Source organism: Schistocerca piceifrons, chromosome 4 (assembly GCF_021461385.2).
Source record: "Schistocerca piceifrons isolate TAMUIC-IGC-003096 chromosome 4, iqSchPice1.1, whole genome shotgun sequence".
Lineage (NCBI taxonomy): Eukaryota > Metazoa > Arthropoda > Insecta > Orthoptera > Acrididae > Schistocerca > Schistocerca piceifrons.
The window spans coordinates 122267167-122293195 of record NC_060141.1 but is presented as its reverse complement, the minus strand read 5'-3'; the positions used below and the strand labels follow the sequence as shown (position 1 = coordinate 122293195).

The 26029-nt window shown below is 38.8% G+C and overlaps 1 protein-coding gene across 1 annotated transcript in view; it reads left to right on the top strand.

The window, feature by feature from the left end:
• The window catches only part of LOC124795649, a 286381-nt gene that overhangs the window by 249871 nt on the left and 10481 nt on the right, over positions 1-26029 (top strand). Inside the window, exon 13 of the mRNA XM_047259722.1 lies at positions 12432-12503. Coding sequence (XP_047115678.1) covers positions 12432-12503 — 72 coding nt within the window. The remainder of the gene's footprint in view (positions 1-12431; positions 12504-26029) is intronic.

Here is a 26029-nt window from a genome sequence, read left to right as displayed (position 1 = left end):
TATGAAAAAGTTGGAAGATTGGTGAATCAAATGTATGTCCCTCAGAGGAAACTGTGTGAAGAAGCAGTGTAAGTTGTTTATGAAACAAACATTTTTTTCTTACCTTTTTACCAGGCTTCTCGTATGACCCTTGTATATAAGTTCTTAAATTTTTTGTCAACTTACTTGTTTACTTACTCTTCAGATCTCAAAGTTTATCAGGGAAAAATGCTAAAACTGTGTCTGTAAATCAGGGAATTGTCAGGGAATTTCACTTTGGGTAACTTGTGCAACCATTGATACAGAACTGAGACACGGCTGACCCTTGCTGCCCACACCCATATCCCTCCAAGTGGTTCCCTTTTTTCCTGTTAGTGGTTGATGGGTACTAGTGACACTTCTCTAAATGGCACCTGTTTGAACACTGCTCGGTTCATAGAAATCAAGGGGAAAAAAATTAACAAAAAAAATTTTAATAAAGAATTCTTTACTCCTCCAGGTAGGTGGCCCCATCATTCACCCTTCAGCCATCACCTTTCCACAGAAGCAGAGTATGTAGTGACTTTGTTATGTTGAAAACTTTATTAAGCACTCCCTTGGACAGAGGCGCCTTTTAGCTGAGGGATGGGTGGTTTTACAGAACATTTCAAAAAAGGGGTATTAGAACAGTTTTCGTCTTTTTGTTTTGTTAATTTCAGTAATATGTGAAAATTGGTAGCATTATCCCATTTCAAATATAGCATGATAATTGACAATGGTGTTTCTTGGTGCATTTATCTTGCTTTACAAAACAACTGGCGAGTCTGGCGCATTGGCATAGTGGTGCATCTGTAGGCTGGCATGAGCATGGTGCCACATGTAGCAATGTGGTGCTCACCAGAAGAGCTATTGGCAGGTGGTTGGTTTGGCCAGCTATGCTGGATGAGCTGAACAAAATAGTCACTTTGAAGTTACTAATATATACTGCTGAAAGAACAACTTCTTGAGAGTGTTACTTGGCTTTTATTGTTTGACTGCCTCCAAAAAACACAATCAAATTAGCAATCACACAAAAACTTACAAAACAATTCCCAAAACCTACATGAATCAGTCAAATGCAAAAACTAAGAATAATCAAGGAATCAAAGGGGTTCCGTGCACAGTCATACTCCGCAGTGTTGGAATGGCTCTGCTTTTAGCATGACCACTCAAAATCACTGTCGTTCGCCACACAGCCTCCCTGCTGAAAGTGTGGAGCACCTGGGATGTATGGTTACTTGAAGTGTACCCGCCGACCTGCTCATGTATGTTTATGAGGTATTTGCTCGGGCGATGTGTGCTGACTGGACAATGGAGGCACAAGAGAAATTGTTTCCTCCGATTTCCTGGGTGCCGGCTTGTTTGTTGGGTGAGATTCTTTGTTACCGTCAGCAGGCATTTATCCTGGCTTGACTCTTTCTATTGACACTGCTATTGACTTCCCATTGTAGGAGATTTCCATCATATGTGTGTTTTGGCGCAAAACTTTGTAAGGCCCCGAATATGGTCGTTGCAATGGTGGTTTGACAATGTCTGATCTCAGCATAATGTGGGTACAACTGTTCAAGTCTTTGTGCTTGAAAGTTGGTTGATGACCATGCCTAGTGCCTGGAATTGTGCCCAGATGTGACACTTGTTATCGTAACTGCGCTATGAACATAGGTGATGTATCAAATTCTCCTGTCGTAGGACTCCTGTCTTCAATGAAGTCCTCTGAGACATGGATATTCTGGCCATACACCATTTCTGCAGTAGACTTGCCTAAGTCAAGCTTGTAAGCAACACCATTTCTGCAGTAGACATGCCTAAGTCAGGCTTGTAAGCAGTGTGCAAACCTATTAATACCACGGGCAGAGCCTGTGTCCATTTATATTCATGACACATAGGAGCTTCTTTTAAAGTCCGGTGCCATCTTTCAATCATACCGTTACTCTTGGGATGATAACTGGTAGTTTTGTGGTGGTTCATTCCACACAGCTTGGCTAACTGTTGAAATAAAGTTAACTCAAACTGTCCCCCTCTATCCATGGTTACATATACAGGACATCCAAAACGCGCTATCCATATGCCTATGAAGATCTTTGCTGTCGTTTCTGCTGAAATGTTTGCTATTGGAAGGGCTTCTGCCCAATGGGTGTATCGATCACTTGCCATAAGAAGGTAGTGGAAACCATCTGAGGACAGTAATGGTCCCACCATGTCGAGATGGACATGAGTGAGCTTTCGCAACTGTTGGGAAAAGTCCCTAATGGAGGATGGGGATGATGACCCACTTTGCTTGTTTGGCAGGCCAAACATTCTTGCACCCATCTCTTGCATTCTTTGTCTACCCCGGGCCATACGAAACGTTCTGTCACCAGGTGGACAGTGCTCCTGATGCCAGGATGGGTCAGACCGTGAACACAATGAAATGCTCATCTGCGGTAGTCTGCTGGCACAAATGGGCACTTTCTACCTGTAGAGACATCACACCAAACTTTGAGACTCGAGTTCGGTAATCTAATTTGCACTAGATGAAAACCCGTATTCTCCCTGAAGAGGAAATGCTACAACTCTATATCCTTCTCTTGTGCCACTACCAACTCATGAAAGTTAATAGTTTGGGATATGCCATTTATTCGGGAAAGATAATCTGCTGCAAAATTGTCTGCTCCTGCTATATGCTGTATGTCAATTGTGAATTGAGCTATAAATTCAGCCTGTCTATGTTGCTTCGGAGAACTGTGTTTGCCTCGCTGTTTGAAAATAAACGTTAATGGTTTATGGTCCATGAAAATGGTGAAGTCTTTTGCCTCTGCTGACATTCTGAAATACTTGATTGCCTCAAAAACCACCAGCAACTCACGATCATATACATTCTAGTTTCTTTGCTGCACATTTAATTTTTTGGAAAGAAATGCCGAAGGCTGCCACACAAAAGTAACATATTGTTGCAGGACTGTGCCTATGGCTGCCTGACTTGCATCAACAACAATTGCCAAAGGTGCAGTCAGGTCAGGGTGTGCTAGAAGCGTTGCATCAACTACACTTAGTTTCACTGCCTCAAACAAGCATTGTATTTCCATAGACCACTGAATTCTGTGCTTACCTTTAGCGTTAGTACCTGAGAGTGCTGCTGTCAACGGCCCCTGTTTTTCCACTGTCCCTGGTAAGTGCTGCCTGTAGAAATTTACCATTCCTAGAAATCTTCATAATTCTTGGTGTGGGGTCAGGGGTGATACTTGCTGTAATGCTTGCACCTTCTCCAGCGTTGGAGTAATTCCTGCTGCAGTAACTAGGTACCCTAAAAAGTCACTTGGTTTTGTCCTAGGACACACTTCTTGAAATTAATTGTCACACCATAATCACTGAGATGTTGGAAAACCTGTGTCAGATGATCCTTATGCTCGGTTGTAGTTTTAGAAAATACTAGAATGTCGTCAATGTAAGAAAAACAAAAATGTAGGCAATGCAAAACCTCTGCAATAAACCTTTGCCATGTCTGGGCTGCATTTTTAAGTCCAAAAGGCATATACATGGGTTCAAAAAGGCCAAATGGGGTAGTTATAGCTGTCTTTGTGACATCTTCTGCTGCCACGGGAATTTACATACAAGCTCTGGCACAATCCACTACACGGAACACATGTGATCCCCCTAACAAATTGTTAAATTCCTGTAAATTCAGGACTGGGTACTTGTCTGGTATTGTCCTTGCATTTAGTGCCTGGAAGTCACCACAAGGTCTCAACATTTTATCTTTCTTGGGAACTTAATGGAACATCAGACAGGTGGATATGTTTTCCTTCAACAATTTATCAAATTCTTATTTTGCTATTACTAGGCGGTCAGGTGGTAATTTCCGTGGTCGTGCAGACACTGGTGGACCTGGTGTGGTTTTGATGAAATGTTCCATATTATGTTTCACGTCTTTCTTCTCATATTTTGGCGTAACAATCTCGGGAAAGTGTTGAAACAGCTGCATAAACTCATTTATGACGAATGCTTCTCGCACCTGTTTCATGGGATAAGGTGCCTGAGTGCCTCTTGTACTGCAACCGGAAGTATTGTCAATTAGACAGCCATTCCTGACATTGGGCAGCAAGCTGAAACTCACAAGGAAGTCTGCTCCTAGTATTGGTTCTCCTACATCAACTACAATAAACTGCCACTGATATCCCTTCCCCAGTCCGAAATCTAACGGCAGAGTTATTTCACCAAATGTCTTAATCACTGAGTTGTTTGCTGCAGAAAACTGTAAGGGCATGGGCTTCACACGAACAAGTAACATCTTGTGCAGGTATAAGGAAGCATCCAACCCTGTGTCTGTGAGGAACTTACACTGCGACAGTTTGTCTGCCGCAAAGAGTCTGTGTGAGAACAAATTTTTTTGTAGGTGCTGTAAATAACTCCCGCAGCTTGTTGCACCTATTGCTGGCCGCTCAAGAAGTTTGGGTAATTGCACAGTGGTGAGCATTGTGTCACACGATCATCAAAATGCTCGTGATACCAACAAAATTGACATCGCTGTGGGCTCAGGCTGTTGCTCCTAGCTGGTGACTGAGAAAATGTTTGACATCTCTGAATTTTTTTCCCTTTATCATCAACTTTCGTTTGCTGATGCTACACTGTTAACATCTCTACTTGGCTTGACAGTTGCTTACTGCATTTGACAACTGCTGCAACTCATCTTGTATATCTGTATGGAACTTCCGCTATGTTGCTGCAGCCATCTCTGTTGAAGCTGCTGTATAATGTCGTGGAAGCTCTGTGATTATTGGCAGCAGAAGTGGAATTGTTTCCTGTACTCAGTCAACCATCTCTGCCAGCTTATCTAAATTCAGTTCCATGTTTGAAAGTACGGTGGTTTGCACTGATATAGGTTTAGCGACTTGCAGCATTGAGTTTGGCAATTCCGTGTCCGCTGTGAGGCTTCGCAGGCATCGGAGAAATTGTGAAGGCATCTTGTCTCCCATCTTTTCATGATGCAATAAATGTAGGACTTGTTGCTCAACCAACTTGGAAAGCCATTATATTAATGCTGACTTCAGGTGTTGATACCAGTTTTCAGATGGTGGGCTGACAATTATATCTTCCAGCATAGATGTGTAGTTCTGGTCCATCTGGCTTACCACATAGGTGAACTTTGTTTCCTTGTTTGTTATTCCACTATACAGGAAATTTTCTCCTGCCTGTACAAACCAAATTTTCATGTTCTGTGTCCAAAACGGTGGTAAACATGGAGCCACCCACAAGATTAAACCTACATCTGATTGACTGCTGTTACAAAATGGCATGGATGAATTTTCAATTGCAGTTGCTTGAACTCCACTGCTTTCATCTTCCTGCCATCCAATTTTGTGTATGTGATCGAGTCCTTTCCATTCTTGTGGTCACTTTTTCTTGTGACCTAATTTTTGTGTTCGTAATATTGGGGTCACCACTGAAGTTACTAATATAGTTTGCTGAAATAACACAGAACTTCTTGAGAGTGTTACTTGGCTTTTATTGTTTGACTGCATCCACAAAACACAATCAAATTAGCAATCACACAAAAACTCACAAAGTAATTCCTGAAACCAACATGAAGTGGTCAAATACAAAAACTAAGAATAATCAAGGAACCAATGGGGTTCCATGCACAGTCATACTCTGCCGCATTGGAATGTCTCTGCTTTTAGTGCAACCACTTGAAATCACTTTCATTCTCCACAACTGTAACTCTTCATCTGGGAGGGTGTGTGAGGTGATTTACGAGGAGTTGTCTGCTGAAATTAGGTTTTAAATACCCAGGGCTTTCCCATACAACTAAGTGTTGCTTACATAATCCCAAATGAATCTATAGACTATCCATTACATACTGTGTATGCTTTATGATTATCCCACTATGACCAGTGGACACTCATTAAACTCCCTTAAATAGGGATGATTATAATATAACAGAAAAGTAGCAACAGTTGCACAAGTAGCAATGATTTGGTCCCAGTTCAGTCCTTAAGCAGAAGTCCAACAGTTACTACATATTGTTAGCTTTATGAGGAGAGAACTAGGCCTCCTCCCCCAAATCAATTGTTCCCAATACTCACACATCAAAAGATGGAACACTTCATGGGTGGCACCATCACAGCCTCTGTGGTAACCTGTCCACATGCATGACATAAATGAAGAAGTTCTCACACAGTGATTTCTTTCAACTGCACATTAAGTCTAAAGGGGGGCTATGCCCATATTTGGGATTTATTTCTTGGGGCTATCTAAATCGTGGTAATTGCGCAGTGGTTGGGTCTCGGGTACCATTTTTCTTGATGGTGAAAATCAATTACAATAACCTTTTAATAGGCAATCCACACAGTAAATATGATAACCAACAGCAGAAATGGCAGAGGCAAAACTCACATTGGCTCCAGTTGGCAGTGTGATCCATAGTAATCTGGCCTCATTCATGAGTGACAAGACAAGGTAATAAATTGATTGTAGCAGTCAGTTATCCATATAGTTAGGCAGTCCTTCCCAGTCTCTTGGTCTCCCTCTATGATTTTTACCCTCCGCGCTGCCCTCCAATGCTAAATTTGTGATCCCTTGATGCCTCAGAACATGTCCTACCAACCGGTCCCTTCTTCTCGTCAAGTTGTGCCACAAACTCCTCTTCTCCCCAATTCTCACTCCCTTCCCAACCACTGCTTCCCTTTCATACCCCTCAACTCTTATAACTGCCATCTGGTTTCTGTACAAATTGTAAATAGCCTTTCGCTCCCTGTATTTTACCTCTGCCACCTTTAGAATTTGAAAGAGAGTATTCCAGTCAACATTGTCAAAAGCTTTCTCTAAGTCTACAAATGCTAGAAATGTAGGTTTGCATTTCTTTAATCTATTTTCTAAGATAAGTCGTAGGGTCAGTATTGCCTCATGTGTTCCAACATATCTACGGAATCCAAACTGATCTTCCCCGAGGTCGGCTTCTACCAGTTTTTCCATTCATCTGTAAAGAATTCGCGTTAGTATTTTGCAGCTCTGACTTATTAAACTGATAGTTTGGTAATTTTCACATCTGTCAACACCTGCTTTCTTTGGGATTGGAATTATTATATTCTTCTTGAAGTCTGAGGGTATTTCACCTGTCTCATACATCTTGTTTACCAGATGGTAGAGTTTTGTCAGGACTGGCTCTCCCAAGGCCGTCAGTAGTTCTAATGGAATGTTGTCTACTTCCGGAGTCTTGTTTCGAACAAGGTCTTTCATCTACATCCTCTTCCATTTCCATAATATTGTCCTCAAGTACATCGCCCTTGTATAGACCCTCTATATACTCCTTCCACCTTTGTGCTTTCCCTTCTTTGCTTAGAACTGGGATTCATCTGAGCTCTTGATATTCATACAAGTGGTTCTCTTTTCTCCAAAGGTCTCTTTAATTTTGCTGTAGGCAGTATCTATCTTACCCCTAGTGAGATACGCCTCTACATCCTAACACATGTCCTCTAGCCATCCCTGCTTAGCCATTTTGCACTTCCTGTCGATCTCATTTTTGAGATGTTTGTATTCCTTTTTGGCTGCTTCATTTACTGCATTTTTATATTTTCTTCTTTCATCAATTAAATACAATATTTCTTCTGTTACCCAAGGATTTCTAATAGCCCTCGCCTGTTTACCTACTTGATCTTCTGCTGCCTTCACTACTTCATCCCTCAGAGCTACCCATTCGTCTTCTACTGTATTTCTTTCCCCCATTCCTGTCAATTGTTCCCTTATGCTGTCCCTGAAACTCTGTACAACCTCTGGTTTAGTCAGTTTATCCAGGTCCCATCTCCTTAAATTCCCACCTTTTTTTAGTTTCTTCAGTTTTAATCTACAGTTCATAACCAATAGATTGTGGTCACAGTGCACATCTGCCCCTGGAAATGTCTTACAATTTAAAACCTGGTTCCTAAATCTCTGTCTTACCATTATATAATCTATCTGATACCTTTTAGTATCTCCAGGATTCTTCCGTGTATACAACCTTCTTTCATGATTCTTGAACCAAGTGTTGGCTATGATTAAGTTATGCTCTGTGCAAAACTCTACCAGGTGGCTTCCTCTTTCATTTCTTACCCCCAATCCATATTCACCTACTATGTTTCCTTCTCTCCATTTTCCTACTCTCAAATTCCAGTCACCCATGACTATTAAATTTTCGTTTCCCTTCACTACCTGAATAATTTCTTTTATCTCATCATATGTTTCATCAATTTCTTCATCATCTGCAGAACTAGTTGGCATATAAACTTGTACTACTGTAGTAGGCATGGGCTTTATGTCTATCTTGGCCACAATAATGCGTTCACTATGCTGTTTGTAGTAGCTTACCCGCACTCCTATTTTTTTTATTCATTATTAAACCTACTCCTGCATTACCCCTATTTGATTTTGTATTTATAAGCCTGTAATCACCTAACCAAAAGTCTTGTTCCTCCTGCCACTGAACTTCACTAATTCCCACTACATCTAACTTTAACCTATCCATTTCCCTTTTTAAATTTTCTAACCTACCTGCCTGATTAAGGGTTCTGACATCATCATAGAGTAATGTAAGTGGGATGAGGAACATGAAAAAACCAGATAAAATACTAAATCCACTGGAAGTGCAAATAAATACACTTTGTCACAATTTTACACATTTTAATATGTTCCCCGATGTGTTTTGGGCCCTATGGGTACATTTTTAGGTGTAATTTGTCTAATAAGTAATTTACCTTTGCTCCTGACTGAGTTGAGATGCATGTTTCACTGTCCATCTTCTGTTCTTCCCTTTCCTTGTCCATCTTCTGTTCTTCCCTTTCCCTGTCCATCTTCTGTTCTTCCCTTTCCTTGTCCATCTTCTGTTCTTCCCTTTCCCTGTCCATCTTCTGTTCTTCCCTTTCCCTGTCCATCTTCTGTTCTTCCCTTTCCCTGTCCATCTTCTGTTCTTCCCTTTCCCTGTCCATCTTCTGTTCTTCCCTTTCCCTGTCCATCTTCTGGTCTCCGCTTTCCCTGTCCATCTTCTGGTCTCCGCTTTCCCTGTCCATCTTCTGGTCTCCGCTTTCCCTGTCCATCTTCTGGTCTCCGCTTTCCCTGTCCATCTTCTGGTCTCCGCTTTCCCTGTCCATCTTCTGGTCTCCGCTTTCCCTGTCCATCTTCTGGTCTCCGCTTTCCCTGTCCATCTTCTGGTCTCCGCTTTCCCTGTCCATCTTCTGGTCTCCGCTTTCCCTGTCCATCTTCTCTTCCTCCCTTTAACTTTCCATCTTTTCTTACTCTCTTTCCCTGTTCATCTCCTTTTCTTCCCTTTCTCAGTCCATTTCCTCCTCCTCCTTCTCTCCACCTGCCCGTCTCCTCCTCCTCCTCCTCCTCCTCCTCCTCCTCCTCTTCCTCCTCCTCCCCCCCCCTCCTCCCCCCCCTCCTCCCCTTCTCACCACATTATCAGCCACATCCCATTATGAGATAGCTGGTTCTTACACCCACAGTATTTATTTCCAAATAATAAGTAATAAATGTGCAGAGTTTGGTTGAAATTGATTGAGGGATTTGGGAAGAGCTTTTTACATGGAGCTTTGTCCATGCATGCACTTGCGATATGTATTTCACATATATTTAACATATTTCAGTCTTATATGTGCACATATTCCACCTGTATCATTGTATATGTAGGGGGAAGCTTTATAAACTAAGTAAATTATCAGTACATTGCCATATGTTCTGCTGAGGAACAGCACTGCAATTAATCACAGTAAGAAGTTAAAATTATGGTTCATGGAACATGTAGAAACACTTATTGTCTTTCAAATGTGTGTGAATTCCTAAGGGACCAAACTGCTGAGGTCATTGGTCCCTAGACTTACTGTATTTACTCGAATCTAAGCCGCACTTTTTTTCCGGTTTTTGTAATCCAAAAAACTGCCTGCGGCTTAGAATCGAGTGCAAAGCAAGCGGGAGTTCTGAAAAATGTTGGTGGGTGCTGCCACAACTAACTTCTGCCGTCGAATATATGTAGCGCTACACAGGCATGCTTTGTAGGCACAAAGATAAATACTGGCACCAAAACCTCTGCGTCAGTCAATAAATTAAAAAAAAAAAAAAGGTGGAAGACGAGCCTTTTTCCTCCGCCCCGACTTTCGACCACTGCATTTTGGTACATTATCCAACGAAGTAAATACAAATTCCGTATTGTTCATCTTCAAATGTAGCAGCATTTCAATGTACTACAAAAATCTGACTGGCAAGACTGTTTGGGACGTTTGTCAATATGGCCAACTCTGTGTTCTGAATTTTTTCCTACCAGTGAGAAGAGATGGTTGCTAATAGGAACTTTTATGAATTGTGAATTACATGCAGTATTCTCTTCACCATAAGAATAATACGAATATAAACATTTTGCCATGTATTGTTTCGTGTTTGCTACTATCTCATTTAAATCCTGTCTGCCTAATAAACTACGAAACAAGAGTGAGACAACAGCAAACGCGGAAGAATATATGTATCATGTAATGTTTATATTCGTATTATTCTTATGCCTAATAGTCAGAAATGAAGCATTCCAATTGACTAGATTTTTAAATCTAAGATGACTCTAATTTCTTTGCAGAATGTAATGAACTAAAAAGGCGCCTGCAAAGATTTTCAAACGGAGAAAAATTATCGCTAAAATTTCGTTCAGAACATCATCTATCATACGCAGTCTATTATTTGGTTCTTGTTGATCATTATCAAAGAAATCAGTAGTGTAAGTAACAACAAATTTTCGCTAATGAGATGATTCCTCTCTATTTTTTATTTGTAAGTGGCAGTAGCGCACACAAAAGCAAGCCATGCCGCGAGCGGCGACAGGCCGTAAACACGCACTATCAGAATGCGACAAACAATGCTTGACACAGTACAGTAATGCATTTTCAGCTTAGAGTGACGTAAACACCTATAACAAAGAAAACGGCGCTTATGAGATCAAAGAAAAATAAGCACTCAATTCAAACCAGACGAAGCATGTGAAAAAGGAAGGGTACCCGTATAAATATGGACAGAGCGCCTGACGCATAGCAATGGCTACCTGGTAAACCTTAACTGCTAAGCTTAAGACTCGAACCAAACTACTGCATCTGTATCGTCATTCATTCGACCTAAATTGTGTCTCATATTACAATTAGATGAACTTTGTTTCGATTTGGAGGTGGGACCTAAAACTTTTCTCTCCCCTCGAGTTTAGAGTCTCAAATTTCAGGTGCGGCTTAGATTCGGGAAAATTTTTTTTCCTTGATTTCGAGTCTCACTTTTCAGGTGCGGCTTAGATTCGAGTGCGGCTTAGATTTGAGTAAATACGGTACACACTAGTTAAACTAACTTATGCTAAGAGCAACACACATACCCATGCCTGAGGGCGGACTCAAACCTCTGGCTGGAGAGGCACACTTACTGTCTTTAAAAGAGCTGATGTCAGGAGGAGTGAACCAATCCATTATGCAATGATTGATATAGTGCTCGCCATCAGCCATGCCAATGATTAGTTTTGCACATTCTGCTGCACTGAGTGGAAATGTGATGTGTGCATTGGTAGATACAAGGACTCCAAGTGACCATGCACTATGTTGAGTCGACATGTTTAACAGTAGGTTGCCAAACTAGATAAGCTTAAGAGATGTCAGATTGTGGGTCTACAGGAGACTGGGTGGTTCTACCATCATACTGCATGCCATTCTGCTCATATGGACACCACCATTGCCCATTGTTGGTAGTACTGGATACAGGAAGGCATGTTTTCATGATGTTCAGGATCTGGACATTGATACAAACCACAAGGAGGGAACATCAAAATACTGTCTGCCACTCATTAACTAACCCAACGCTAATGACTGGGACCATTCAGTGAGCTGTTCGCCCTTCTTTGTAACATCCAGTAACTGCTAGTACCATTGGCAGGCAGTTTCATGATGCAGGGAAACAAACCATTATGATACCTGCCACTCACATTACCTCAGTGTTCCATATGACTTGTGTGTGGTACACAGACAAGGGCTCTTTCAGATACACTTTAGTTACTTTAGATAAAGATTGTACTAGTGTAATTTATTATGTTTGTTTGGTGCATTATCAATTTTTACCCTTTAAAATTTTTGAGAGCAATATTTATTGAGTAACTTAGTGAGAACATCAATAAATATATCAAAAGCAATGTCACTATTGTCACAGTTACTCAGACTTGCCCACTCAACTTTATATAACTTGCCCTTTAGGTGTGTATTGTGACCTGTGTACAATTCACTTCCATTGGAAAAATAAGCCCACCTTCAGTAACAAAACTGCTTTTGATAACAAAGAAAATAATCTTATATCTATCTTTCAGTTCATAGAATCATCCTTAAATAATATTAAATCACTATCCTGAGTAGTAGGAAACACTGGTGTCACTCTTTGAAAATTTTGTCTACATTTTTTTTTTCCATTTTTATAACTTCCAGGTTCTGCTGAGTGATATCATGAAGAGTAGAAATGAAGACATACAAACATCAAAATATATGACACTTCTGAATGTAAGTATTTTATTCAGTACAATGTAGTAATAAAAAAATGACCTGCTTGTCAGCTACAAATAAATAGACCTGTGGAAAAGATAATAGATTATACACTGGGAATTCTTTACCTGACAGATATTACCAAAAATTGTAGATAGGTAACACAGAGGTTGCATTACATTGTGAGAGGGAAATCAACACTAGAGTATTAGAAACATGGTCCTCTGCTTCTTGTTCTTCTTCTTCTTCTTCTTCTTACAATAATAATAATAATAATAAAAAAATAATAATAATCCATTTAAAACCAAATAGAGGTGTTTTGCAGGATATGCTTCTTGCAACCACTCTAGAAGGAAAACAAAAACAGAGGATGAGATGGTCAGATGAAGTTAACCGACACCTCATGTTCTGTTATTACCAAGCAACAAACTTAGGAACCAACACAACTGGATACAGATCACAAGTATACACAATATTTATTACCAGATACCCAGCATTAAAATTTTTAACAGAACAACGACTAGCTGATCAGATCCGTGTAATAATCAAAAATAACAGGATACCCCAGTCAGAATTAGAAAACATCAAACAACAAGTACAACAAATACTGGAACAAAATAATGTGCAATCAGAAAATACATTAATGGACTCAAACATCCCAGAGCAAACAAACAAAGAACAACACGCATCAATTAAACAATCAGAGGAAAACGAAATCTTATGACAGCGACCAGAACAAACACAAATAGAACATGAAGTGACACACATGTTAGATATAGAAGAAAAATTTCAGCTGACGTATATAGAATACAAAGACACAAATACAGACATTAGACCATTCTTGCATAGAACACCAAATAACCCATAAGTCGAAACAACAATAACAACTATCAACACAATCATACACAACAAAATAAATGAAAATACAACTATGGAAGAGTTACAACTACTGGTTTATATAGGAGCACTCACTACACTAAATATACACACTAGGCAGAGATCAGAACCAACCAACACACAGAAGAAACCCACAAAACCAGCATGGCAACATAGGCTACAGATCAGAATAGAAAAACTGAGAAAAGACATCGAACAGCTAACACAATTTATAAGAAATGAAATTTCAGACAAAGGTTAGGTAAAATCTCACAACAAGAAGTGATAGAGCAATTAGATGAAAAGAAGCAGAAATTACAAGCATTGACCAAATGACTTAGACGACACAAAAAAAGTGAAAATAGAAGGAAACAAAACCAAACATTCAACACAAACCAAAAGAAATTTCACCAGACAATAGGTAACACACACATTAAAATAGACAATCCACCAAACATAACAGACATGGAGAACTTCTGGAGCAACATATGGTCAAACCCGGTACAGCATAACAGGCATGCACGGTGGTTACAAGCAGAAACAGACACATACAAGATGATACCCCAAATGCCTGAAGTGATAATCTTGCAACATGAAGTCACCCGGGCAATTAATTCTACGCACAATTGGAAAGCACCTGGAAAAGACAAAATAGCAAATTTCTGGCTAAAGAAGTTCACCTCAACACATTCACATCTAACTAAATTATTTAACAGTTACATTGCAGACCCATACACAGTCCCTGATACACTTACACAAGGAATAACTTACATGAAACCTAAAGATCAAGCAGACACAGCAAACCCAGCAAAATATCGCCTCATAACATGCCTACCAACAATCTACAAAATATTAACTTCAGTCATTACACAGAAATTAATGGCACATACAACACAGAACAAAATTATAAATGAAGAACAAAAAGGCTGCTGCAAAGGAGTACGAGGATGTAAAGAGCAACTGATAATAGATGCAGAGGTGACATATCAAGCTAAAACTAAACTACGCATACATTGATTACCAAAAAGCTTTTGATAGTGTACCCCACTCATGGTTACTACAGATATTGGAAATATACAAAGTAGATCCTAAATTGATACAGTTCCTAAACATAGTAATGAAAAACTGGAAAACCACACTTAATATCCAAACAAATTCAAATAATATCACATCAAAGCCAATACTGATTAAGCGTGGAATATACCAAGGAGACTCATTAAGTCCTTTCTGGTTCTGCCTTGCTCTGAAACCACTACCCAACATGCTAAACAATACAAATTATGGATACAATATTACTGGAACATACCCACACAAAATCACACATCTGCTATACATGGATGATCTAAAACTACTGGCAGCAACCAATCAACAACTCAACCAATTACTAAAGATAACAGAAGTATTCAGCAATGATATAAATATGGCTTTTGGAACAGACAAATGTAAGAAAAATAGCATAGTCAAGGGAAAACACACTAAACAAGAAGATTACATATTGAATAACCACAGTGACTCCATAGAAGCAATGGAAAAAACAGATGCCTATAAATATCTAGGATACAGACAAAAAATAGGAATAGATAATACAAATATTAAAGAAGAACTAAAAGAAAAATATAGACAAAGACTAACAAAAATACTGAAAACAGAATTGACAGCAAGAAACAAGACAAAAGCTATAAATACTTATGCTATACCAATATTGACCTACTCATTTGGAGTAGTGAAATGGAGTAACAGAGACCTAGAAGCACTCAATACACTTACACGATCACAATGCGACAAATATAGAATACATCACATACATTCAGCAACTGAAAGATTCACATTAAGCAGAAAGAAGGAGGAAGGGGATTCATCGACATAAAAAACCTACATTATGGACAGGTAGACAATTTAAGAAAATTCTTTCTAGAACGAGCAGAAACTAGCAAAATACACAAAGCAATCACTCATATAAATACATCGGCTACACCACTGCAATTTCATAACCACTTCTACAACCCTTTAGAATCACATAACATCAACAGATACGAAGAAAGGAAATTGGAAAAAGAAAACACTACATGGCAAGCGCCCATATCATCTAACACAGCCACACATCGATCAAGACGCATCCAACACATGGCTAAGAAAAGGCAATATATACAGTGAGATGGAAGGATTCATGATTGCAATACAGGATCAAACAATAAACACCAGATATTACAGCAAGCATATTATTAAAGATCCCAATACCACAACAGATAAATACAGACTTTGCAAACAACAAATAGAAACAGTAGATCACATCACAAGCCGATGTACAATACTAGCAAATACAGAATACACCAGAAGACATGACAATGTAGCAAAAATAATACATCAACAGCTTGCCTTACAACATAAACTTATAAAACAACATGTTCCCACATACAAGTATGCACCACAAAATGTACTGGAGAACGATGAATACAAATTATACTGGAACAGAACCATTATAACAGATAAAACAACACCACATAACAAACCTGACATCATACTCACCAATAAAAAGAAGAAATTAACACAACTAATCGAAATATCCATACCCAATACAACAAATATACAGAAGATAACAGGGGAAAAAATTGAAAAATACATCCAACTGGCTGAGGAAGTCAAGGACATGTGGCATCAGGATAAAGTTGACATTATACCAATTATACTATCAACTACAGGAGTCATACCACACAATATCCACCAGTACATCAATGCAATACAGCTACATCCAAACTTATATATACAACTACAGAAATCTGTAATTATTGATACATGTTCAATTACCCGAAAGTTACTAAATGCAATATAACACATACCATACAGTTAAAAGGAAGTGACGCTTGATCAAGGTCTGCATCACTTTCCATTTTTAACCAGACTTAACGTCTGAGAAAGTAAAGAAAGAATGAATAATAATAATAATAATAATAATAATAATAATAATAATAGTTGTAATTGTTGTTGTTGTTGCTGCTGCTGCTGCTGCTGCTGTTAACAATATTATGCTTTACATGCGCAAGTCTGGGAGAAATTGTGTTCTGAGCCTAAAGGAACTGTTAACTCCATGGTATCATCGATCTTTCTTTTGACTAGATAAAACTAAATGTGTCACTGGAGTCCATCGTGTTTCTTCCGTTGTAGCTGAAAGACACATTTCTTTGTGTAACACTCCATTTCCTAAAACATTTTGTTCACTTCCTTTTATGATCAAATATCACTGTTCCCATTTATTCCCTGACTTTCTTCAATTGTATGTCATGAAAATTTCATGTTTAATGTTTAAAACTTACCCCCACGAACCATGGACCTTGCCGTTGGTGGGGGGGCTAGCGTGCCTCAGCGATACAGATGGCCGTACCCTAGGTGCGACCACAATGGAGGGGTATCTGTTGAGAGGCCAGACAAACGTGTGGTTCCTGAAGAGGGACAGCAGCCCTTTCAGTAGTTGCAGGGGCAACAGCCTGGATGATTAACTGATCTGGCCCTGTAACAATAACCGAAATGGGCTTGCTGTGCTGGTACTGTGAATGGCTGAAAGCAAGGGGAAACTACAGCTGTAATTTTTCCCAAGGGCATGCAGCTTTACTGTATGGTTAAATGATGATGGCGTCCTCTTGGGTAAAATATTCCGGAGGTAAAATAGTCCCCCATTCGGATCTCTGGGCAGGGACTACTCAAGAGGACGTCGTTATCAGGAGAAAGAAAACACGCGTTCTACAGATTGGAGCGTGGAATGTCAGATCCCTTAATCGAGCAGGTAGGTTAGAAAATTTAAAAAGGGAAATGGATAGGTTAAAGTTAGATATAGTGGGCATTAGTGAAGTTCGGTGGCAGGAGGAACAAGACTTTTGGTCAGATGACTACAGGGTTATAAAAACAAAATGAAATAGGGGTAATGCAGGAGTAGGTTTAATAATGAATAAAAAAAAAATAGGAGTGTGGGTAAGCTACTACAAACAGCATAGTGAACACATTATTGTGGCCAAGAAAGACATGAGGTTTATATGCCAACTAGCTCTGCAAATGATGAAGAAATTGATGAAATGTATGATGACATAAAAGAAATTATTCAGGTAGTGAAGGGAAACGAAAATTTAATAGTCATGAGTGACTGGAATTCGAGTGTAGGTAATGGAGAGATGGAAACGTGGTCGGTGAGTATGGATTGGGGGTAATAAATACGAGGAAGCCATCTGGTAGAATTTTGTACAGATCAAAATTAATCATACCTAACACCTGGTTCAGGAACCATAAAAGAAGGTTGTATACATGGAAGAACCCCGGAGATACTAAAAGGTATCGGATAGATTATATAATGGTAAGACAGAGATTTAGGAACCATGTTTTAAATTGTAAGACATTTCCAGGGGCAGATGTGGACTGTGACCACAATCTATTGGTTATGAACTGTAGATTAAAACTGAAGAAACTGCAGAAAGGTGGGAATTTAAGGAGATGGGACCTGGATAAACTGACTAAACCAGAGGTTGTACAGAGTTTCAGGGAGAACATAAGAGAACAATTGACAGGAATAGGGGAAAGAAATACAGTAGAGAGAGAATGGATAGCTCTGAGAGATGAAGTAGTGAAGGCAGCAGAGGAGCAAGTAGGTAAAAAGACGAGGGCTAGTAGAAATCCTTGGGTAACAGAAGAAATATTGAATTTAATTGATGAAAGGAGAAAATACAAAAATGCAGTAAATGAAGCAGGCAAAAAGGAATACATACGTCTCAAAAATGAGATCAACAGGAAGTGCAAAATGGCTAAGCAAGGATGGCTAGAGGACAAATGTAAGGATGTAGAAGCTTATCTCACTAGGGGTAAGACAGATACTGCCTACAGCAAAATTAAAGAGACCTTTGGAGAAAAGAGAACCACTTGTATGAATATCAAGAGCTCAGATGGAAACGCAGTTCTAACCAAAGAAGGGAAAGCAGAAAGGTGGACGGAGTATATAGATGGTCTATACAAGGGCGATGTACTTGAGGACAATATTATGGAAATGGAAGAGGATGTAGATGAAGATGAAATGGGAGATATGATACTGCGTGAAGAATTTGACAGAGCACTGAAAGACCTGAGTCGAAACAAGGCCCCCGGAGTAGACAATATTCCATTGGAACTACTGACGGCCTTGGGAGAGCCAGTCCTGACAAAACTCTACCATCTGGTGAGCAAGATGTACGAGACAGGCGAAATACCCTCAGACTTCAAGAAGAATATAATAATTCCAATCCCAAAGAAAGCAGGTGTTGACAGATGTGAAAATTACCGAACTATCAGTTTAATAAGTCAGAGCTGCAAAATACTAACACGAATTCCTTATAGACGAATGGAAAAACTGGTAGAAGCCGACCTCGGGGAAGATCAGTTTGGATTCCATAGAAATATTGGAACACATGAGGCAATACTGACCTTATGACTTATCTTAGAAGAATGATAAAGGAAAGGCAAACTTACGTTTCTAGCATTTGTAGACTTAGAGAAAGCTTTTGACAATGTTGACTGGAATACTCTCTTTCAAATTCTGAAGGTGGCAGGGGTAAAATACAGCGAGCGAAAGGCTATTTACAATTTGTACAGAAACCAGATGGTAGTTATGAGTCGAGGGGCATGAAAGGGAAGCAGTGTTTGGGAAGGGAGTGAGACAGGGTTGTAGCGTCTCCCTGATGTTATTCAATTTGTATATTGAGCAAGCAGTAAAGGAAACAAAAGAAAAATTTGGAGTAGGTATTAAAATCCATGGAGAAGAAATAAAAACTTTGAGGTTCGCCGATGACATTGCAATTCTGTCAGGGACGGCAAAGGACTTGGAAGAGCAGTTGAATGGAATGGATAGTGTCTTGAAAGGAGGATGTAAGATGAACATCAGCAAAAGCAAAATGAGGATAATGGAATGTAGCCGAATTAAATCAGGTGATGCTTAGGGAATTAGATTAGGAAATGAGACACTTAAAGTAGTAAAGGAGTTTTGCTATTTGGGGAGCAAAATAACTGTTGATGGTCGAAGTAGAGAGGATATAAAATGTAAACTGGCAATGGCAAGGAAAGCGTTTCTGAAGAAGAGAAATTTGTTAACATCGAGTATAGATTTTAGTGTCAGGAAGTCAATTCTGAAAGTATTCGTATGGGGTGTAGCCATGTATGGAAGTGAAACATGGACGATAAATAATTTGGATAAGAAGAGAATAGAAGCTTTAGAAATGTGCTGCTACAGAAGAATGCTGAAGATTAGATGGGTAGATCACATAACTAATGAGGAGGTATTGAATAGAATTGGGGAGAAGAGGAGTTTGTGGCACAACTTGACAAGAAGACGGGACAGTTGGTAGGTCATGTTCTGAGGCATCAGGGGATCACAAATTTAGCATTGGAGGGCAGCGTGGAGGGTAAAAATCGTAGAGGGTGACCAAGAGATGAATACACTGAGCAGATTCAGAAGGATGTGGGTTGCAGTAGGTACTGGGAGATGAAGAAACTTGCACAGGATAGGATAGCATGGAGAGCTGCATCAAACCAGTCTCAGGGCTGAAGACCACAACAACAACAACAACAACGTTTAAATTATCTTTTTGTCTTGCATACCTTACTATCTGCCTCACTACCATTAGAAGAGCATAGGCATTGACAAGATGATTGCGGTCTCCCCCTCAGATATTTCTTACAGTATGTGTTAGTTTATCCAGTGAGTGTGTTGTATGCCTGGATATTATCTGATTTGTTGGAATTAAATCTGTTTAATGATTTAGAGCAACCTAGATATTTAAAAGGATCTTTTTATTTCAAAATTTCTCCATTGACCCCTATAACTTCTCCTCAAGCATTTTGTTGCATAGCCATTACTTCCAACAGTATTTCAAGAATACAGTTCAATAAGTTTTTGCACTTGTTAAAGGGCTCCACTAAAATTTTCAGTAAACAGGAGTGACTTTTGCTCTTTTTATTCATTCATCTCATTTCATAGGTCACATGTAGGAGGAGAACCATTGATGATGTAGAATCAATCATGTTATACATTAACAAAAGTAAAGCAACATGTGTAAACTTAATCTGTATAGTGTATTAATAGTAAATTGTCAGTTTACTTCTTAATTCTATTTGTGCCTATGCGAGATGAATGTAAACTAGGAAGTTATCAGGAATGCTGTTACTCTGAACAAAGCTTCTGCTTTGTCAGTTGTATGAAACAGCTGCTGTTTCTCTTATATTGATAGCTTCATACTTACTTCTAATATTAAACAATGGAAAATCCGGGATGGAATGTATCAATAAATTGCTACTCACCATATAGCAGAGATACTGAGTCACAGACAGACACAATAAAAAGACTGTCACAATACAAGCTTTCGTCCCTCAAGGCATTTGTCGGAAACAGATGACACACACGTGCACATGCACACGCACATGCACAAATGCGGCTCACACAAACATGACTGCAGTCTCTGGCAGCTGAGCCCATACTGTGAGAAACAGCAGCGATGCATGAAAAGAGTGGCAACAGGGTGGGGGTAAGGAGGAGGCTGGGTTAGGGAGCGGGAGGGATAGCAGGGTAGGGGTGGTGGACGGTGAAGTGGTGCTGGAGAGTGTGCAAGGACGAGGTGGAGAAGGATACGGCAGCTAGGTGCAGTTGGGATGGTGGGCAGGGTGTGGCGGGGTGGGGGGGGGGGCGGGGGGGGGGGGAGAAATGGGAGAAGTATAAAGACTGTGTGTGTTGGTGGTATGAGGGCTGTGTAGTGCTAGAATGGTAACAGGGAAGGGGCTAGATTGGTGAGAAAAATGACAAACTTACCCCCTCCTCCGCAGGTACCACTCCGATCATGCACTGCTGCTGTTGCTCACAGTGTGGCTTCAGCTGCCAGAGACTGCAGTCATGTTTGTGTAGGCTGCATTTGCAAGCGTGCTTGCGCGCGCGTGTGTGTGTGTGTGTGTGTGTGTGTGTGTGTGTGTGTGTGTGTGTGTGTGCGCGCGCGCGCGTGCGTGTGCGTGTGTGTATGTCGTTTATTTTAAACAAAGTCCTTGATGGTCGAAAGCTTAGTTTGTAACAGTCTTTTTGTTGTGCCTATTTATGACTCAACATCTCCACTATATGGTAACAACTTTCCTTTTCACAATATTGTTACTTCTAACATTGACCCTCTTCACTAGTTCTTAATAGCTGAGGTTTGTTTCATTTATGTTATCTACTTGTTATGCAGTTTTGCAATGAACATTGCTATTTGCCACTTATGTAACATCAACTTTCAATCCTTTAATCTTGAGTAATGGGTTAATTTGAAGTAAGAGTTACTAATGAGATAAATTATTAATTTTCTTTTCAATTATTAATTATTCTAAACTTGTTTCCTTAATTTTATGTGGGAACTTGTTAAATACCTTTGCATCAGAATACATAACTCCACTCTGAAACCAAATGATTGAGTTTGAACCATTGATTGATAGTGTTGTATCACCAGCAAACATTACAGTTTCTGAACCAATGTTTCAAGTAATTGGAAGATCATCTACATAGATTAAAAATGAGAATGGACTCAATATTTATCTATCTGTTACGTCGTAGTCATTAGACCTAACTCAGTTGATACGTGATTTATCCTTATGTATGGGCAATATCATTGTACAATTTATATATTTACAGTACTTCATATCCAATCAATGTATTTACGTAAAGAATTATAGAACAATAAACATATGACTTTTGTATTACAGTTACAGTTTAATGAAATACAGATTACATTTATACTCATTTATGCAGCGATTCCAGAAACAGTCTGGAAAGGTTTTAAGGATGTTGTATGGGAGGTTGTGCTGAGAAAAAATTGTTAAGAAAAAATTTGATATTTTATGCTTTTTCAGGGTTATTTAGCATTGAAGTTCACCAGTCAGGTTGTCATGCAAGCAGATTAAAGCACTTACAAGTGCTAAAATGCAGTAATGCACAGATGCCTGTGGGTCTATGAGTTCTACTTGCTAAAATACTCATTACCAGCTAAAAGGTGCCTTTTTTTGGAGGCAGTATGTTTAAGCTAGATTAGCAAAAGCTACATTTGTTTGGTTTGAGGAAACCAAACAAAGAATACGTTTGATGACTCGCCTCTGGTGGGATGCTTGAATTTGCATGTGCAATGACCTGGTTGGCTAAATTCAATGCTGAATTATGTGGAAACGGTGCAACATATTAAATTTTTTTCTAAACAATTACTTTTCAGCACAACCTATCCTGCAACAGCCGTACAAGCTTTGCAGACGTTTTCTGACCACCCTGAATATATATTGTATATGAAATTTGAATATTAGTTAAATCTTTGATTTTACACATGTCAGAATTTTGGATTGTGTGAGCTCAGTAATCAAAAAATTCATTTTAGGATTAAAATTGATTCTTTTCAAATATTGAGAGTGGAGATGGAAAATTGTTCAAAGTGCCATTTTTTTCACAAAATGTTTTTTCAGTGCTATAATTTTTTTTGTACTCTGTTGCAAGTCCCTAGCTTAGTTCAAATATGAAATTGATGGAGAAAATGTTTCAAACATTAATTACTAGATGGCATATGGTCTTTGTGCCAAACAGTGGTTAATGTTGTTAGTTAAAACTGTCATGGCAAAAATGCAATTAAAAGTGATAATAAGTGTAAATTGTGTGCTAAGAAGGTGATAAAAGGAGTTCAGTGCACAGAGTGTCGATGCTGGTTCCTCGAGAAATGCTCAAAAGTGTGTGTAGTTGTTGCTCTTAGTGAAAAATACAGCAGCTCAGAAAAAAGACTATGTGGAAAAGAATCCCATTCGATTGACTTCCACACCTCAAGTATGGATACATGGCACCGAGCAAAAAGCATCATCTCCTCGAGTATTTTGCAGAAGAAAATCAAATGGGTAAGCAAAATAACTGTGTCCAATAAATTCGCTGCACTGGATTTTAAAGAATGTTATAAAATACCGAAATACCGATAGCTAATGAATACAAGATGTCCGATGTGAAAGTGCAGCAGTGTCCGCAGAAACACGAGGTGAAATTATTTGGGGACAGCCACGCATGAAACATCACAAATCTAATGTCAATGCAGGCCAGGAACAGTATAAGTATTTACAGTGAAGTAAAACCAGGGGCAAATTTCGACACAGTTACTGCTGGTATAAACAATGAATGCTCCAAACTCACAAAAAAGGAATGTGTAGTGCTGATCAGAGTGCAAACAACATAAACAAAAACAATGCCAACAGATTCATCAAGAAACTGATCTTAGTAATACAATACTACCACTCAGGTATGACCTGCCTGACTGGTCATGTGTCAATACAGAAATTAGGTAAACTTATAATAAAATGAGATATTTTTGTGCTAAATTTACAAACGTAAAATTATTAGATATTAGTGGCTACGAAAGGAACAGTTTCACTGGACATGGTATGCACCTGAATCAGCATGGCAAAAGGGAACTAATCATAAATATAAACCAGGCTACACAAGAAATATTTCGCGAAAAATGTCATTATTAAGCCTATAATTACACTGGGTGCTCCTTCACAAGGAAACTGCTAATACGGACCAAATCTTACAGGATTTGGTCCAAAGATAACGACAAGTTTCCTGAAGAGGATATTAAAACACACAAAAGTAAAAAACAAGATCTTAATGGCCCAGAGAGGGAACAAAATAGATGTAAAGTAGGCCCACTTACCATCCTGCAAATCAACATTTGCAGCATTAGGAACTTGCTTTTAAAGTTGGAACATTTTTGTAAAATAAAAAAAAAATGTTATGTACTGTGTGTCTCAGAACATTGGCTTACAGAATGTCAAGTAGATTTTTTCATACCCAAGGAGTACATTCTGTCAGCTATAATGTGTAGGAACGAGAGAAAAAATGGAGGGTGACACAATATTTATCAGACAATGTATACAATTCTCTAAAATAGATGTAAGTTCATACTCCTCAGAATTAAATAGTGAACTTACTTGTATAAGACTTATAGACCAAAATATTGTAATTGTTAGCTTGTATAGATCTCCAAACGGTGGTGTTAACTTATTTTTCGAGAATTATGAACAGATGATGAGAAAAATCTTAAAACTCAAAACAAATGTAGCAATATGTGGTGATTTTAACGTTGATTTGCTAGACACAGAAGAACTCAACACAAAAACATTCTTAAACTTACTTAGATCACTAAATCTATATTATATTAACAATAGCCAGACACGTGGAAATGCCTGTTTGGACCATATTATAGTTAATTTTTCAAGAAACCTATATAGAGTAAGCATTGCATATGAATGTTTAGCAGATCACAATCCTCTACTCCTAACATACTAGTATACACGGTCAGATAAGAATTATAAGGTTGCAGATAAGAAGCCAAGCATGACTTGGGTTAGGGGTCAGAAAGAGGAATTTCTTAAGTTATTCACAGACTCTCTCAAATAAGGTAAACTGCGACTTTGATTATGAATATGACACAGATCAGTCAACTGTTGAAACTCTATTTAATAATTTCCTTAATACATATACTGACTTATGGTACTCTTGTTCACCAATGAAAAGAAACAGTGCTAAATCAAATAGAAAAGGTAAAAAGCTTAAATGGTACACTGATGACCTTGCTAGTATCCGGGAAAAGATGCTTTCACTTTACAAAACACACAAAAACAGTGGCAGATGTGGGACAGAACAAAATGATACTTATTGTAAAGACTACCAGAAATGTAAAAAAGATTACAAAGCCAACCTTAAACTTGCCAAACAAGCTGCCTGTGAAAATTACATAGAAGGAGCCTCATACAAATGCAAGGCTGATTGGGATATTATAAAACAAGAACATGCCTCTACCCAAACACAAGATGTTCTACTTGAGCCAGAAGAGCTCAATAATTATTTTACAACCACAGTAAATGAATTAAAATAAAAAATTAAATAGTCAAACATACTAGCAATTGATATATTTGCTGATCATCTACCTAAAGGTCATGAATTTCACTGGGACCCTGTCACACCCACAGATGTAATAAATATTGTTAGAAAATTTTCAAACTCGAAAATCATTGACTACTACTGGCTATCTAACTACACAATAAAAAGGACAATACACTTCATTATGTGATCCACTTGCTTGTTTTGTGAATAAATGCCTAGAAGTTGGAGTTTTCCCTGATCAGCTCAAAATTTCCAAAGTTTTACCTATATACAACAAGGGGGAAAAAGACCTTCCTGAAAACTACAGCCAGTGGCTGTTGTACCAATCTTTTCAAAAATATTTGAAGCAATTTTCCATAAACAGCTAAGCAACTATTTTGAAAAGTAAGACCTTCTCTGTAATAGACAGCACAGTTTTTGACAAGGGAAAAATACCACCTCTGCAGTCCTTGAAATAGTTAATCTGACATTAACAGCATTTGAAAATAAACAAACCATCTCACTTGAACTTTGTGATCTGAGTAAGGCATTTGATTGTATCCCCTTTGACATCCTACCATCCAAACTAAAGTATTATGGTATATATTATACATAGTTGGAAATAATCAACTCTTCCCTACGTAACAGGAGACAATTTGTGTCAATTCAAAACAGACACTCTTCTGTGAATAATGTCACATCTGGTGTACCTCAGGGCTCTGTCTTAGTCCTTTCTTCTTCATTGTTGCAATTAATGATT